Genomic DNA, 14542 nt, shown 5'->3' with positions numbered 1-14542 from the left:
TATTTTCTTCTTTGCCGCTGCCTTTTATTAAATCAAATTTGAGACTTTAGATTAATCCCTCACTCTGTACTGTAAATTTTTTATTCTTGTATTTTATGTCTTTTTTTTTTTTTTTACTATGTTTTAATTATGCTTGAATGTCAGTTTATAATGTTTTTTTCCTTTGTCCATTCACCCCAAAACACTTTTTTTTTTTTTTTTTTTTTCCCCCTCCCCCTCTTTCAGCACAACCGCAATGCATGATGGTATAGACCCTTTTCAGTCACGTGACCTTCGTAAACGCGACCACCATTTTGGACATGTAGCGGACTTCGGCTCGAATTGGTTTGAATGCGAGGAAGGCGACAAACGGAGAACATACAAGAAAAAGGAGCGAGATGCAGAAAACACCTTCGCTATCCAGCGACGTAGGGCATTTACAAGGCGAGCAGAGGGAGAAATAACAACAGTAACGACACATTAGCAACGCCGTACAGAAATAACGGTTTATGGCACAGACCCTTTCGGTTCTCGCTCATCTAGCTGCTACAATGACTGCTTAGACTGCAACAATAATACCTAACACACCTTTAAGTATCCGTCGTAAAGACGTGAAACTCATCGAGTGACGAGTGTGTTCATTGATAAGCTAACACAATCTAAAAGTAGACATACCATCACACTGCCCTGGCGCTGTGTACAGTTTACCTTCTACGGTTTGTGCACTCACTATTTGCCATTACTTTCTCCAACCGTTGTTACAGATTACAGGGAACGGCCTGGATTTAAGAGACAAATACATGTTCCTCTTGTTTTGAACACTTATTTGTAGGCAGTGCTTAATTTGTAAAGTGGGAGGTCCCGGAGCGCAGAGGATGAGCGGCTCCGGAGCGGAAAAAAAGAGAAGAGGAGAGGAGAGGGGCGCGGCGCTGCGCTTCTGGGCATGTTTTGTAATAACACTGCAAATTAAGTTCATCTGCAGATATTTTGTGGATGTCGTTTCATGAGAGAAATCACCAACAAGACAGATATCAAAATCAGACATTAACAGTAAATAAACTTGCATTTTTTTATTTAATTATTATTATTATTATTATTATTTTATTTATTTATTTTTTTTGTTACATAGTCAAAAGAGGTGTCGGATCACCGGATCCAGTGTAAATAGCTGCCGGAGCCAACGCCCGAGGTTCCGGAGCGCGCTCCGGCTTGCTCCCCCTCAAATTAAGCGCTGTTTGTAGGACACTGCCTCTGATCTGTCCTACAGTCTACCAACAGCAAAGGAACACAGCGCTAACTAATAGCTACTACAGAAGAACAAAGAGGTTACAATGGGTTATTTTAACCTATTTGGTTACACACTCGCCGCCACAGAATGTTAACAGCAATGTAATGCCTTTTCTGGCTAATTTTATTCGTCTTACCTCCAACAAAGTGGTCACTGCACAAGCGTTGGTATGCCGCTATCCATCTTCTCCGTCGGTCAGCATCTACCGGGATCCGATAAAATGATAACCCTTGCCTTGTTTGTTGATGGTTACTACATCCAGGTGCACAACAATATAGTGGCATGATGGAAGTCTTGCTGAAAATAAACACTTTCTTTGCTGCCGTTCCTCAATGCTGGCTGTGGTAAACTACTGGTAGTACACGTCCAAAATGGCGGCCGCGTTTGTCGTGACGTCACGTGAAAAGGGTCCATATATTGCTTGGTTAGTGACCATCGGTTGTACACTACTTTTCATGGTGCATTGTGGGATACTTTGAGTGCACTATAGGGTGTAAAAATTCTCACTATACATTCGGACAGCACTACAGAATGGTGAACTCACTATATAGTCCAGTATATAGTGAGTGATTTTGGACACAGGGTATGTTTACTTATTAAAGCAGCACTATTTCAATTAAGTACTAATAATAATTTAGTTCTTCCTTTGCAGGTAACTGTGATGTGACATAATCATGTACAGTTTGAAATGTTTGCTAGTCAGTGATGACTCTGTTTCTTATACCAGATGATCCAGAGTACTGTAAGAGCTGCACAGATGGCTACTTTCTGTGAGTGGATCTATTACTTTTGCATGACCGTTGTGTGCCAGTAAGTTACAGTGTTCATATGAAGTGTGTTGTTGTCTAGGTGTTTGTTCTTTATTGTTATCTGCTGTGTGGAATGCACAGGCTGTGCTGCATCAGCAAGTGAACAAATAACAGATTGTGAGTTTTTCCCTCATGTTATGGCCTTTTACTGTTGTGTGCATCAGGTTTCTGTTGGCACATAGTCATGCCTGGTTACTTGAGATCAACATGCCTCTTTTGTTAAGATTTTACCTGCCTCTTAGGGGTTGTTTATTCCCTCTGATTCTCTCATTACAGCTTATTTTTTTCTTTCTTGATCTGCCTGCCTATCTGACCTTTTTTTTTTCTGTTCTCTCTTTGTGTGGTTTGGAGTCATCAGGGTCTTCACTAATGAAGACCCAACATTCCACATGCTTTCCTTGTGCTTGCTCTGTTGCTGTGGACGTCTTGTCTACTCACATGGTTTACCTAAATGTGAAGAAACCAGATGAAAGGACAAACTTTTTTTTTTTTTTAATTTACCAGAAACACTAGGTGTCATGCACTCGTTCATTGATTGATTGTCCTTTCTGACCATAATGTATAATCGTTGCTGTATTTAAGAAACGTAAGCCACAAACATGTATTGCCATGGGCAAAGAGTATTTGCACTGAGAGATTCATCCATCTAGTTCTCTCTGTATTTCTGTGTGTCCATTGGAGAGCTAGGTTCTACAGCAGCATTGATAAATGTGCTGGCTGCTCTTACTTTACTAATTCCAGCAGCACAGCAACACAGCAGGAGGTCGCCAAGCAGTACTGGAGTCTTTACCCATGGTGAAGTGAAAAGAGCAGGCATTACATCATGCTTGAGGCGCTCCCTTCTCTCTAGTCTAACCTAAATATGAAACCATTTTTATCATCATCTTGTATGTCACATCGCTGAATTATGATCCCCACACATTATCCTTCATGTGATCTCAGACCTGATTTGCAACACACTAGCCAGAAGATCGATTGAACCGTTTCAGTGAGGAGAAGGATTAATTTTTTCAGCAGGCCACATATATATATTCCTTTGCTTACCAAATCTATGATTATGAGATTATGTAAGAGCTGAACAGTGAGTTTGAACATTTTCATGCTTTCAAGCTTGGCTAAGTGTCACGCAGCAGGTGTGCTGTCGCTTTGTAGGTGTTAGTCTGCTCTCCAGTATGTAGGTGGACTGTGTTCTCTGGTTACTGTTCACCCAGTTCACCAGGCTGTCTTAGACGTCTCTTTGTGCTGCTCAGCCTGGGAGAGAAAGGCAAGAGCTGGAGTGGAGGGCTGGCTGTTTGACCTTTTGAAATATCATCATCTCTGTTTACTGTTTAAAGAAAACATTTAACCTGCTCATTCTATTCATGGTGTAATACGTATAATGTCTGACTAACTCCTTTTAATAGTCATGGCTTATTATTATTTTATTTAATCTTCAAGCATTTCATTCAGGAATTACTATGAATTAATAAATAATGACAGTAAACCCAATAGGAAATGTCTTTTAATATGGTTCCCCTTAGTGAAGATTTAAAATGGACTATTTTGAGATTTGAGACACAAAGGTTTGTTGTTAATTCTTTGTGTGTAGGTACAGGCATCAGTGTCGCCAGCACTGCCCCCAGAGGAGCTACGAGGAGCCAAGCAGGGCTGTGTGTCTCAGCTGCCAAGAGTCCTGCTTAGACTGCAGGAGTGAGACGCTCTGTCTGTCCTGTCAGCCAGGCCACTTTCTCCACAGTGCGTATAGCATCCACCGGAGTCATTTTATCCATCCATTATCTGTAGCCGCTTATCCTGTACAGGGTCTCAGGCAAGCTGGAGCCTATCCCAGCTGACTATGGGCGAGAGGCGGGGTACACCCTGGACAAGTCGCCAGATCATCACAAGGCTGATATAGAAACAAACCATTCACACGTATGGTCAATTTAGAGCCACCAGTTAGCCTAACCTGCATGTCTTTGGACTGTGGGGGAAACCGGAGCACCCAGAGGAAACCCATGCAGACACAGGGAGAACATGCAAACTCCACACAGAAAGGCCCCTGTCAGCCACTGGGCTCGAACCCAGAATCCTCTCGCTGTGAGGTGACTGTGCTAACCACGACACCACTGTGCCACCCTGAGTCATTTTACCCACCCCCCTATTCTTTCATCCATTATGGCTCTTTGTGTTTTTACTACATACTGTGTAAGCTTTTTCAAAACATTCTGATATAGGATTAAATATCATTTTATATAAGTATGCTCTGTGTGCGCGTCCGCATACTTATGATAAAGCGAGCACAAGTGCATCGGGGTCATGATATTCATTTGACTTGGAAATCCACACCTATGAATGAATGCAAACAAGCAAAATGCAAAGTGTGGAATCATAGGTCAGTGCTGTGAAAGTATAGCAATGCAGTGGCACTCTAAATCATGTCGAATGTACAATTGCGTACACAGATGAAAGAAATCATACGTATTGGACAAGATTAAAGAGATTAATCCATGAGAATAATAAAGACCTAGATTAAGATAAAGGAGAGAAAAGATAAATGAAAACTATCAGTTCTGAATGTGTAATCTCTTTGTAGTATTGCTGTTTAAGATGATCAATACTTGGAGGTGTTTTTCCTTTTTATTTATTTATTTATTTTGCTTTCAGATGGTGCCTGTGTGAATGAATGTCCCCAGGACACATTCGAGGATGCCAGAGGATGGCACTGTCAGCCCTGTCATGCCTCATGTTTAACCTGCCATGGCCCAGGAGCTAGAGACTGTGACAGGTGCAATGGCTGGAACCGCCCCATTTATGGGACATGTCCCATTCTCAGCTGCCCTGAGGGCCAGTACTTTGATAGTAAGTATGATAAGAGCACTTAAATTGTGAAATCGGTAGTCTTTACTCTCAGTGCCTCTTGGACAGGAATGACATCCTTGAATTAATGCAGATGCTATTTGCACCTCGGGTTTCAGTAGCAAATAAAGCTATTTGTACTTTATTTGCTACTGTACTTGGGGTGGCTAGTTACTCCTGGGTGTATACAGCACTACCCAGAGACAAAACAAGCATCTAGGTGTTTGTAGCAAACAGTGCTATTTACACCCTAACCGAAACCCTGCCCAGGTGTAAATAGCCAAATAGTTGCTGTATTACTGTTCTCACTGGGGTGCATATACTGTATAGACTCTCCCTTGAAAGAATATAACATATTAATGATATGGGATCTTAAATGTAGGATATTATTTAATGGCCCAATTTACACCATCAGACATCACATGTTATCAAAGGAAAAAGTGAACGTAAATCTAAGGCCCTGTCCACACGGCAACGGATTCAGGTGAATCCGATACAATTGTTTATCGTTTCGGCCTGGCGTCCACACGGCACCGGCGTTTTGGGTGCCCCAAAACGCAATCTTTTGAGAACGGGTTCCAGAGTGGAAAGATCTGGCAACGGCGCTGTTGCGAAGTCGTCTGGATGAGTAGAACGGATTTGTTTACGATGACGTCACAACCACATGACTGTGAGTGCTTCACGCTGGGTAGAAGTGTAACGAACTCGATGCGAGTTGTCAACAAATCCTATAACTTGGTTCATGAAACGCACTTACAGAATATTTTCACTGTGAATATTTATTGTGTAGGGGCGGCACGGTGGTGTAGTGGTTAGCGCTGTCGCCTCACAGCAAGAAGGTCCTGGGTTCGAGCCCCGTGGCCGGCGAGGGCCTTTCTGTGTGGAGTTTGCATGTTCTCCCCGTGTCCGCGTGGGTTTCCTCCGGGTGCTCCGGTTTCCCCCACAGTCCAAAGACATGCAGGTTAGGTTAACTGGTGACTCTAAATTGAGCGTAGGTGTGAATGTGAGTGTGAATGGTTGTCTGTGTCTATGTGTCAGCCCTGTGATGACCTGGCGACTTGTCCAGGGTGTACCCCGCCTTTCGCCCGTAGTCAGCTGGGATAGGCTCCAGCTTGCCTGCGACCCTGTAGAAGGATAAAGCGGCTAGAGATAATGAGATGAGATGAGATATTTATTGTGTAATGGTGCAAAGTGAGAGAGAGAGAGAGAGAGAGAGTCAATCCCGCCAGCAAAAATAGGGAAAAAAAGGAGCGATCTCACCTCTTCAGATGTTGGTTTAAGTCCTACAATACATTCCTCAAAAAGGGCATAGAAGAACAAATTAATCCATCAACGTGTAGCATTCAGTTTATTCCGGACCATTAAAGACGCCGCCTTCCGCGTAGAATCATACGTCATCCTCGCCGCCATATTGGATGGGTCAAAGCGGAGAATAAAGATGCCTCATTCATGTGCTGCGTTTAACTGTACCAACAGGTTTGCCGTCCAAACGAGATCACATGGGATTACCTTTCACAGGTGAGACTGGAAAAACACTTTTCATTGTATTTGGTCATTATAACGTAATTTTACGAACAGATTTTTCTGACTTTGTAGCTAATATGAAGTCTCGCGCATAATAGTTTGTGCATGCGTCCTTACTACTTCTATTGTTCTGGTGTCTCCGAAGGGACCGCCTTACAGCGCCCTTAGAGGTGTGGCATGTGTATTGCATCGTTTTCAGCAAGCGTTGCGTTGTCATATGGACCTGATATTTTACTGATCGTTGCCCATGTGGACGCGATATTTTTTTAAATAACATCTCGTTGCCGTTGTCGTGTGGATGTAGCCTTAAAGGACACACTAAAATATCAGATGTTACAGTTCAGTTTTTCAGTATTCATGAAAAGAATTTCAAACGTTTTGCTGACCAAGTTCCTTAGACATTTGTTTGCATACAGTAACAGGCTGGCCTCTGCTGGACACCTTTTAATGCTGCATCAAGTCTGCATTATGATTTTTCAGTACCAATACTCTGTAGATGCTCTCATGATGTAATGTTACATGGTTAATGTTTTTAGAGAACTTTTTCACCACTTCATCGGAGATTTTGCAGATTTTTTTCCCCCACCTCCCCAACATGTGGCAGGAGGCTGGATCTACTTAGAACTGTGGTGGAGAGGGGTACATTGAACAAACTGAGAGCCATAATGGATAACAGCAGACACCCTCTCCTTGTTGGGTGGCAGGCGGCTCCTCTCACTGTGCTGCAGATCTGAGCAGTTCAGGAGGTCCTTTGTCCCCACTGCAATAAGACTTTTTAATGCCCTCTGACCCTTTCCCCTTCATCTTGCACTTTTTATCTATTTATTTATCATGTTTTTTATTTTGGTTATATTTTATTTTTTTTATCCCTATTTTTTATCTAATTCTATTTATCTTTTAATGGTTATGACTGGTGGAAAATTATTTATTTTTTTTAAATGAGCTGCTGGATATTTGAATTTCCCTTTGGGGATAAAGTAAGTATTGATCGATCGATCATGCATGAGGACAAAAACCTCCAATTTTTTATTTTATTTTTTTTGAGTCAACTCTCAGTCATTAGGAAATGGCAGCCCTTCCAAAATTTAACATGGATCTGCATTGTACATGGATCAGGTAGAATTTTGGTATTGTCTCAACGTGAAATAAAAAAAAAATTGAAGAGTGAAGTCAGTGATGTCTTATTTTCATGTCTGAAGGTGGGACTCGTGACTGCCGTTATTGTGATGTGTCCTGCAGGACATGCTATGGTCCAACAGCACAAAACTGCGACACCTGTGCTACTGGTAATGTAGAGACAGGCTCACTGTTTGCTAATTTATGGTCTAGTAAACAAACTGTACCTGTGTATTCTACTGACGAGATTTTTAAAAATATGTCTGAATTTGTGATTTGCAAAATTCTGTTGTGTGCATGTGTAGGGTACATGTTGGAGCAGCAGGAGGCAGTGTGTGTGCAGCAATGTCCATTAGGGTTCTATGGGAACAGCTCCAGTCAGCAGTGTGAGAAGTGCTCAACTAACTGTGAGGAATGTGAAAGTGGGGACCAATGTTTGAGGTGTCAGAGTGGCCCTTATCAACTCTTTCTGTTCCAGGGCAGCTGCTGGTCAGAGTGTCCAGAGTGAGTAATTAACTCAGCCAAGCTATATATTGTGATTTCATAATGAATGGAAGCTTTTGTGATCAATTTAGCACGGTCTTAGTTCTGTAATGGTTCCAGTCACCCAGACCCTTTTATTAGCAGTGCTACCATTTTTGGATGACAGTGAAGTTATATTAACCGTCTCTGTTGTCTTAATAGAAGAGCTGTGTGAGAGGCCCTTAGATTGACAGTCGGGTGTCATAACTGCAAACAGGATAAGTAAGCTAGCTCCTGCTTACATACTGTATTTGAGTAAGACACAACTAGGATTCCCTCAAACACAAAAATACAACCCCGATTCCAAAAAAGTTGGGACAAAGTACAAATTGTAAATAAAAATGGAATGCAATCATTTACAAATCTCAAAAACTGATATTGTATTCACAGTAGAACATAGACAACATATCAAATGTCAAAAGTGAGACATTTTTTGAAATTTCATGCCAAATACTGGCTCATTTGAAATTTCATGATAGCAACACATCTCAAAAAAAAGTTGGGACAGGGGCAATAAGAGGCTGGAAAAGTTAAAGGTACAAAAAAGGAACAGCTGGAGGACCAAATTGCAACTCATTAGGTCAATTGGCAATAGGTCATTAACATGACTGGGTATAAAAAGAGCATCTTGGAGTGGCAGCGGCTCTCAGAAGTAAAGATGGGAAGAGGATCACCAATCCCCCTAATTCTGCGCCATCAAATAGTGGAGCAATATCAGAAAGGAGTTCGACAGTGTAAAATTGCAAAGAGTTTGAACATATCATCTACAGTGCATAATATCATCAAAAGATTCAGAGAATCTGGAAGAATCTCTGTGCGTAAGGGTCAAGGCCGGAAAACCATACTGGGTGCAGACGGCACTGTATCACATACAGGCATGCTTCTGTATTGGAAATCACAAAATGGGCTCAGGAATATTTCCAGAGAACATTATCTGTGAACACAATTCACTGTGCCATCCGCTGTTGCCAGCTAAAACTCTATAGTTCAAAGAAGAAGCCGTATCTAAACATCATACATGAAAATCCCTCACCTTTCGGTGAAATTCGACGTTTTGAAACCAAAATGGGTAACCTACGTGAATTGTGTAGATCCGATGAGAAAAAAATTGGGGGGGGGTGTTTGATATTGACCCAAAGGGCAAGGAGATCGCTTTGCACCCATAGACAGTTTGTGCCGGTTTGCGCCTCCTCCTCCTGCTTTGATATTGATGCCATAGTGATGAGTACATCTCGCTGCGAAGGGCAAGCAGCATTATTTTGCGCCTCTTCTCCTGCTGGCCAGAGCGTGCACACATCAGTCAGAGTGCAGACCAGACCACCAGAAGCTGGAAGCTGGATTGAGTCATCGGACTGAATTTCCTACTTTTTTCAAACTTTCCTGATTGCTATCAAAACAAACAAAACTTCCGGCTTGATTACGTCAGCATTCGAAAGAGGGCGCGCGTGTCCTTTGACAATCCCTGTGTCCGAAATTGCTCGCTACTCACTATATAGGGCACTGTATAGTGGAGACGCCATTTTGTAGTGCTGTCCGTGCTAAAAGAAATCAAATCAAAAGTCTCAAATTTGATTTAATAAAAGACAGCAGCAAAGAAGAAAGTATTCAGCCTTGATTTAAAAAGAACTGAAAGCTGCAGGTACTTCCATATCTCGGCAGGCTGAGTGGTATGCTGGGGCACCTCTTGCCAGCAGACCAGGATATCCAGAGGGAACTTGTGCGGTTCAGTGTTGACCTGACCATCCCCAGCTTCAAGGAGGGAGAGAGCATCGTGGAGTGGTGGGGTCATGTCTTCGACAAACCTGACAAGTGCCCCTCCCTGGGTGCACTGGTTAAGTGTTGCCTCTCCATCTTTCATGGACCTGGAGTCGAGTCCTCATTTAGTCTGATGAATGATGTAATTGATCAAAGGAGTGGCAACATGAATGTGGAAACATTTAATGCAATACAGACGGTCAAGTACACGCTGATGTCCAGGGGGAAGACAGCTATGCAGCTCTTTAGAAGGGAGGACGTGAAGTTTGGGGAAGTGGACAGAACATTAACTCTGCAGCAGCCACATACAAACACCAGCAGAGGGTGAACAAGGAGGAAAAGCAGCAGAGCAAGTACTGTATGGCTCTCAAGCAACTTGCAGTGCTCAGCAGGCCAAGAAACGGACTGCTGAAGGAGAGAAGCGGGCAAGGCTGAAACATGTGGCATCTCGGCGAAAGCGGGCCATGGAGACACTGGTGGTCCAGGCAAATAAAAGGAAAAAATGATCACTATTCCTTGTGTGTTCTCCACTTCTTTGTTCTATTATTCGCATTTTTTCCAGGGCATAATTTCACTATAACAACATGTATTTGAATTTGTATTTTGTACTGTATGTCCTTGTGCAAATGTCAATACAGTATATTTAGTAAGGAGGCTATAATATTTATTCTAGGGGAGGACCGCCCAAACAAAATAAAATAACACCAGAGGCCACGTCACCACTCGCGCACCCTTCTCACCTTTTTCACCCCTGACCCGTTTTCATGCCTGAAACATGATCCAGAAGCACAGACGTCTTCTCTGGGCCAAGGCTCATTTAAAATGGACTGTGGCAAAGTGGAAAACTGTTCTGTGGTCAGACGAATCAAAATTTGAAGTTCTTTATGGAAATCAGGGACGCTGTGTCATTCGGACTAAAGAGGAGAAGGACGACCCAAGTTGTTATCAGCGCTCAGTTTAGAAGCCTGCATCTCTGATGGTATGGGGTTGCATTAGTGCGTGTGGCATGGGCAGCTTACACAGCTGGAAAGACACCATCAATGCTGAAAGGTATATCCAGGTTCTAGAGCAACATGTGCTCCCATCCAGACGACGTCTCTTTCAGGGAAGACCTTGCATTTTCCAACATGACAATGCCAAACCACATACTGCATCAATTACAGCATCATGGCTGCGTAGAAGAAGGGTCCGGGTACTGAACTGGCCAGCCTGCAGTCCAGATCTTTCACCCATAGAAAACATTTGGCGCATCATAAAACGGAAGATACGACAAAAAAGACCTAAGACAGTTGAGCAACTAGAATCCTACATTAGACAAGAATGGGTTAACATTCCTATCCCTAAACTTGAGCAACTTGTCTCCTCAGTCCTCAGACGTTTACAGACTGTTGTAAAGAGAAAAGGGGATGTCTCACAGTGGTAAACATGGCCTTGTCCCAACTTTTTTGAGATGTGTTGTCATGAAATTTAAAATCACCTAATTTTTCTCTTTAAATATGATACATTTTCTCAGTTTAAACATTTGATACGTCATCTATGTTCTATTCTGAATAAAATATGGAATTTTGAAACTTCCACATCATTGCATTCCGTTTTTATTTACAATTTGTACTTTTGTCCCAAGTTTTTTGGAATCGGGGTTGTACCAAGGAACATTATTAACATGGACTGAGATGGGCAGCAGCACACTCAGAAAATAAAATGCATTCTTGTCCCTTTAGGGGTAGTGGCGTGTCACTAGGGCAGTACCCTCTAAGGTACTTATTTGTACCTTTTTATATACTGCTTGAGAACATGTATGTACCTTTTTGACCCTACGAAGGTACACATAGTTACCTTGAGGTCCATTAATGATCCCTAGAGGGTACATTAGTGTAGACTGTACCCTGAGGGACAGAAATGGACTCCTCCTGGACCTTTTATTTCTGACAGTGAGGGGTGAACAAATATTGCATTACCTAGCTAGCCCACGAGGCACTTGGAAGCGCCATTGTGCTGCCCAGTCTCATGTTTAGGTTGCCTGGAGCACCGTTTGACTTGGCAGTAAAATGGTAGCTAATACTGTATGGCTGGGTAGTTAGCCGTTTAAATGCCTTAATACAGACTAAGGTGGGGTTTACATTAGACCGTATCGGCGGATCATCAGATTAACGTTTTTAAAAACGATTAGCGTGCACACAGCAACGCCAATACACGATTCGCGTGCACACAGCAACGCCAATACACGGATACGCTAATCACATGACTAATTCGGCACGTAAGTTGAAATGTCAGTGCGGCTCATCGCTTCCTCCTCAGCGGCTGCGCTCCAAATCACTCCGCCCTGAACAGCGAGTGCCCTCTGGAGGGTGCGCACTCCGGCCCTGCGCAGCTCACAGAGCGCGCGAGTGAAGCGCACGAGCAATGATTCAGGACTGAGCCGCTGTGCGCAAGTCACTTACCACTTGCAAGTGGAAGGATGGCAAGCCTAAAGACCATCATAACTACACAATGGGCAGTATTTGCATCAGTATTTGCATACTTTTATACTCTTTAATGAAAGGTGATACAAGGCGGAAGTCCGCGCCGTTTTTCAGCAGTCGCGTCACATGACCAACGCCAGCGAATCAGGAAGGTGGATGTCACAGTGACATTGTCCAATGACGACGCCAGCTAGAGCTCAGCACAGCGTATCCGCGTATTCTCAATGTTTACACAGCACCGGACCAGACACGATCTAGATTGAATACGTGGACGCTGGCGGATTCCCGTTTCCTGGCGTTTCCAGGTGTTTTAATGTAAACGGACAGTGCATCTGCGAAGAAAACGAGACAGATACGGTCTAATGTAAACTTGGCCTAAGGGAAAAGAATGGGTAGGAGCTTTTTCTGGCAAACCTACTTATCCATTGGGCAACTATGAATTTAAAAAATAAATAAATACTAGCCCAGATGCAAAATCTGACTTTTCTAGGTGCTCAGTCAACTAACTTTTCACCTGTACTTGACTCTTTTTCCACAAATTACTTTAATAGTGTTTCAATATTGATTTATGCCATCCAAATGTGGTGTGTGTGTGTGTGTGTGTGTGTGTATACATACTGCCAGTGGTTATTTTGAGACAGAAGAGGGGACATGTGAGCCTTGTGATGACTTCTGTTTGACCTGTGATGGGAGCAAAACTCAGTGTCTTACATGTAGAGATGGTCTTTTCCTGGAAAGTGGCATGTGCAGAGAAAACTGCTCAGTGAGGACCTATGCTGCTGAGGATGGCACATGCAGACGCTGTGGCCCTCACTGTGACATCTGCACTGATACGAGCACATGCACCAGTGAGTGCACACACATGCAGCAGTAGCAATTTAGAAATAAGATTCATTCATTCATTCATTCATTCCAAACATCAATGATCCACCACATTACTATACAGCAGGGGTGTCAAACATATGGCTGAGACCAGCCTAACAAATCTGATCTTGACAACCAAATTAATTCAGAATCTATGTTCTAAATTCATTGAATCACACGATTTGAAAAAAGAGCTTGTTTGGGGAAACAATACGGGAACAAAAATGTGTTAATGATTATCATTTCACTTGCCATCAAAACATATGATTTTATAACTATCTTAAAAAAACAAATTTAGGAGCTTGACAGCAGTGGGGTGAATACTTATGCATTCACAATAATATACAGTACACGGTGTGTGCTCGCTTCAACTGATATGTTCAGTCACCAAAAGGACACCCATAATCCTGGAGATGATTTTAAATGCAAAGATAAGTACAGTGGCAAGTTCCTAAATATACCTTTTATCAAACAAAAAGGAAGTGAACATACCCCCGTTTTTTTTTTTTTTGAATACAGGGTTTTTTTTTTTTTCCAGAAAATGTTTTATATTTTTATATTTAGAGACTCCATTAAGGAGCAGCCAGAATATCAAGCTTAATATTATGTTTAGCCTGTTGAAGTGATCTTTAGTCCATCCCCCTCATGTATATGCTTTGTACATGTATTTTCCAGGATGTACTTTTCTTTACCTTCTTTTGAATGGCATGTGTAAAGCCAGCTGTCCAGAGGGTTATTTTGAGGACTTGGACCAAGGCGTGTGTGTGCAGTGCCATGAATCATGTGCTACATGTTCTGGGCCTCTCTCAGATGACTGTGAGAGCTGCTCCATTCTGGCCCCAAAGCTGTATGAAGGCACATGCTCAGAGGAATGCCCTGCTGGCACCTACTACCAGCCTGCCAGCATGGAATGCCAGGGTAAATTTACTTTATGCCAGGCAAAGTTATCTTGCACTGATCAGCCAAAACATTTAAACCAACCTGCCCTAATATTGTGTAGGTTCCTTTTGTGCTGCCAAAACAGCTCTGACCCATCGTGACATAGACTCCACAAGACCTCTCAAGGTGTGCTGTGGTTATCTGGCACTAAGACTAGTAGCAGACCCTTTGAGAGTCCTGTAAGTTGCGAGGTTGGGTCTCCATGGATTGGACTTGTTTGTCCAGCACGTTGCACGGATACTTGATCGGATTGAGATCTGGGGAATTTGGAGGCCAAGTCAACACCTTGAATTCTTGTCTTGTTCCTCAAGCCATTCCTGAACAATTTTTGCAGGGTGGCAGGGTGCATTACCCTGCTAGAAGAGGCCACTGCCATTAGGATGCCATTTAGAATAGAATGCCTTTATTGTCACTATACACATGTACAATGAGATTAAAGCATCTCCAAT

The 14542-nt window shown here is 42.7% G+C and overlaps 1 protein-coding gene across 1 annotated transcript in view; it reads left to right on the top strand.

Moving 5' to 3' along the window:
- Nucleotides 1–14542, top strand: part of LOC132881871 (proprotein convertase subtilisin/kexin type 5) — a 53351-nt gene that overhangs the window by 12693 nt on the left and 26116 nt on the right. The window contains exons 4-10 of the mRNA XM_060914875.1: nucleotides 1995–2037; nucleotides 3665–3810; nucleotides 4720–4914; nucleotides 7635–7721; nucleotides 7857–8055; nucleotides 12915–13138; nucleotides 13830–14072. Of these exons, the coding sequence (XP_060770858.1) occupies nucleotides 1995–2037; nucleotides 3665–3810; nucleotides 4720–4914; nucleotides 7635–7721; nucleotides 7857–8055; nucleotides 12915–13138; nucleotides 13830–14072 (1137 nt within the window). The remainder of the gene's footprint in view (nucleotides 1–1994; nucleotides 2038–3664; nucleotides 3811–4719; nucleotides 4915–7634; nucleotides 7722–7856; nucleotides 8056–12914; nucleotides 13139–13829; nucleotides 14073–14542) is intronic.

Source organism: Neoarius graeffei, chromosome 2 (genome assembly GCF_027579695.1).
Source record: "Neoarius graeffei isolate fNeoGra1 chromosome 2, fNeoGra1.pri, whole genome shotgun sequence".
NCBI classification, from domain to species: domain Eukaryota; kingdom Metazoa; phylum Chordata; class Actinopteri; order Siluriformes; family Ariidae; genus Neoarius; species Neoarius graeffei.
This window is presented reverse-complemented; position numbering and strand designations above follow the sequence as displayed.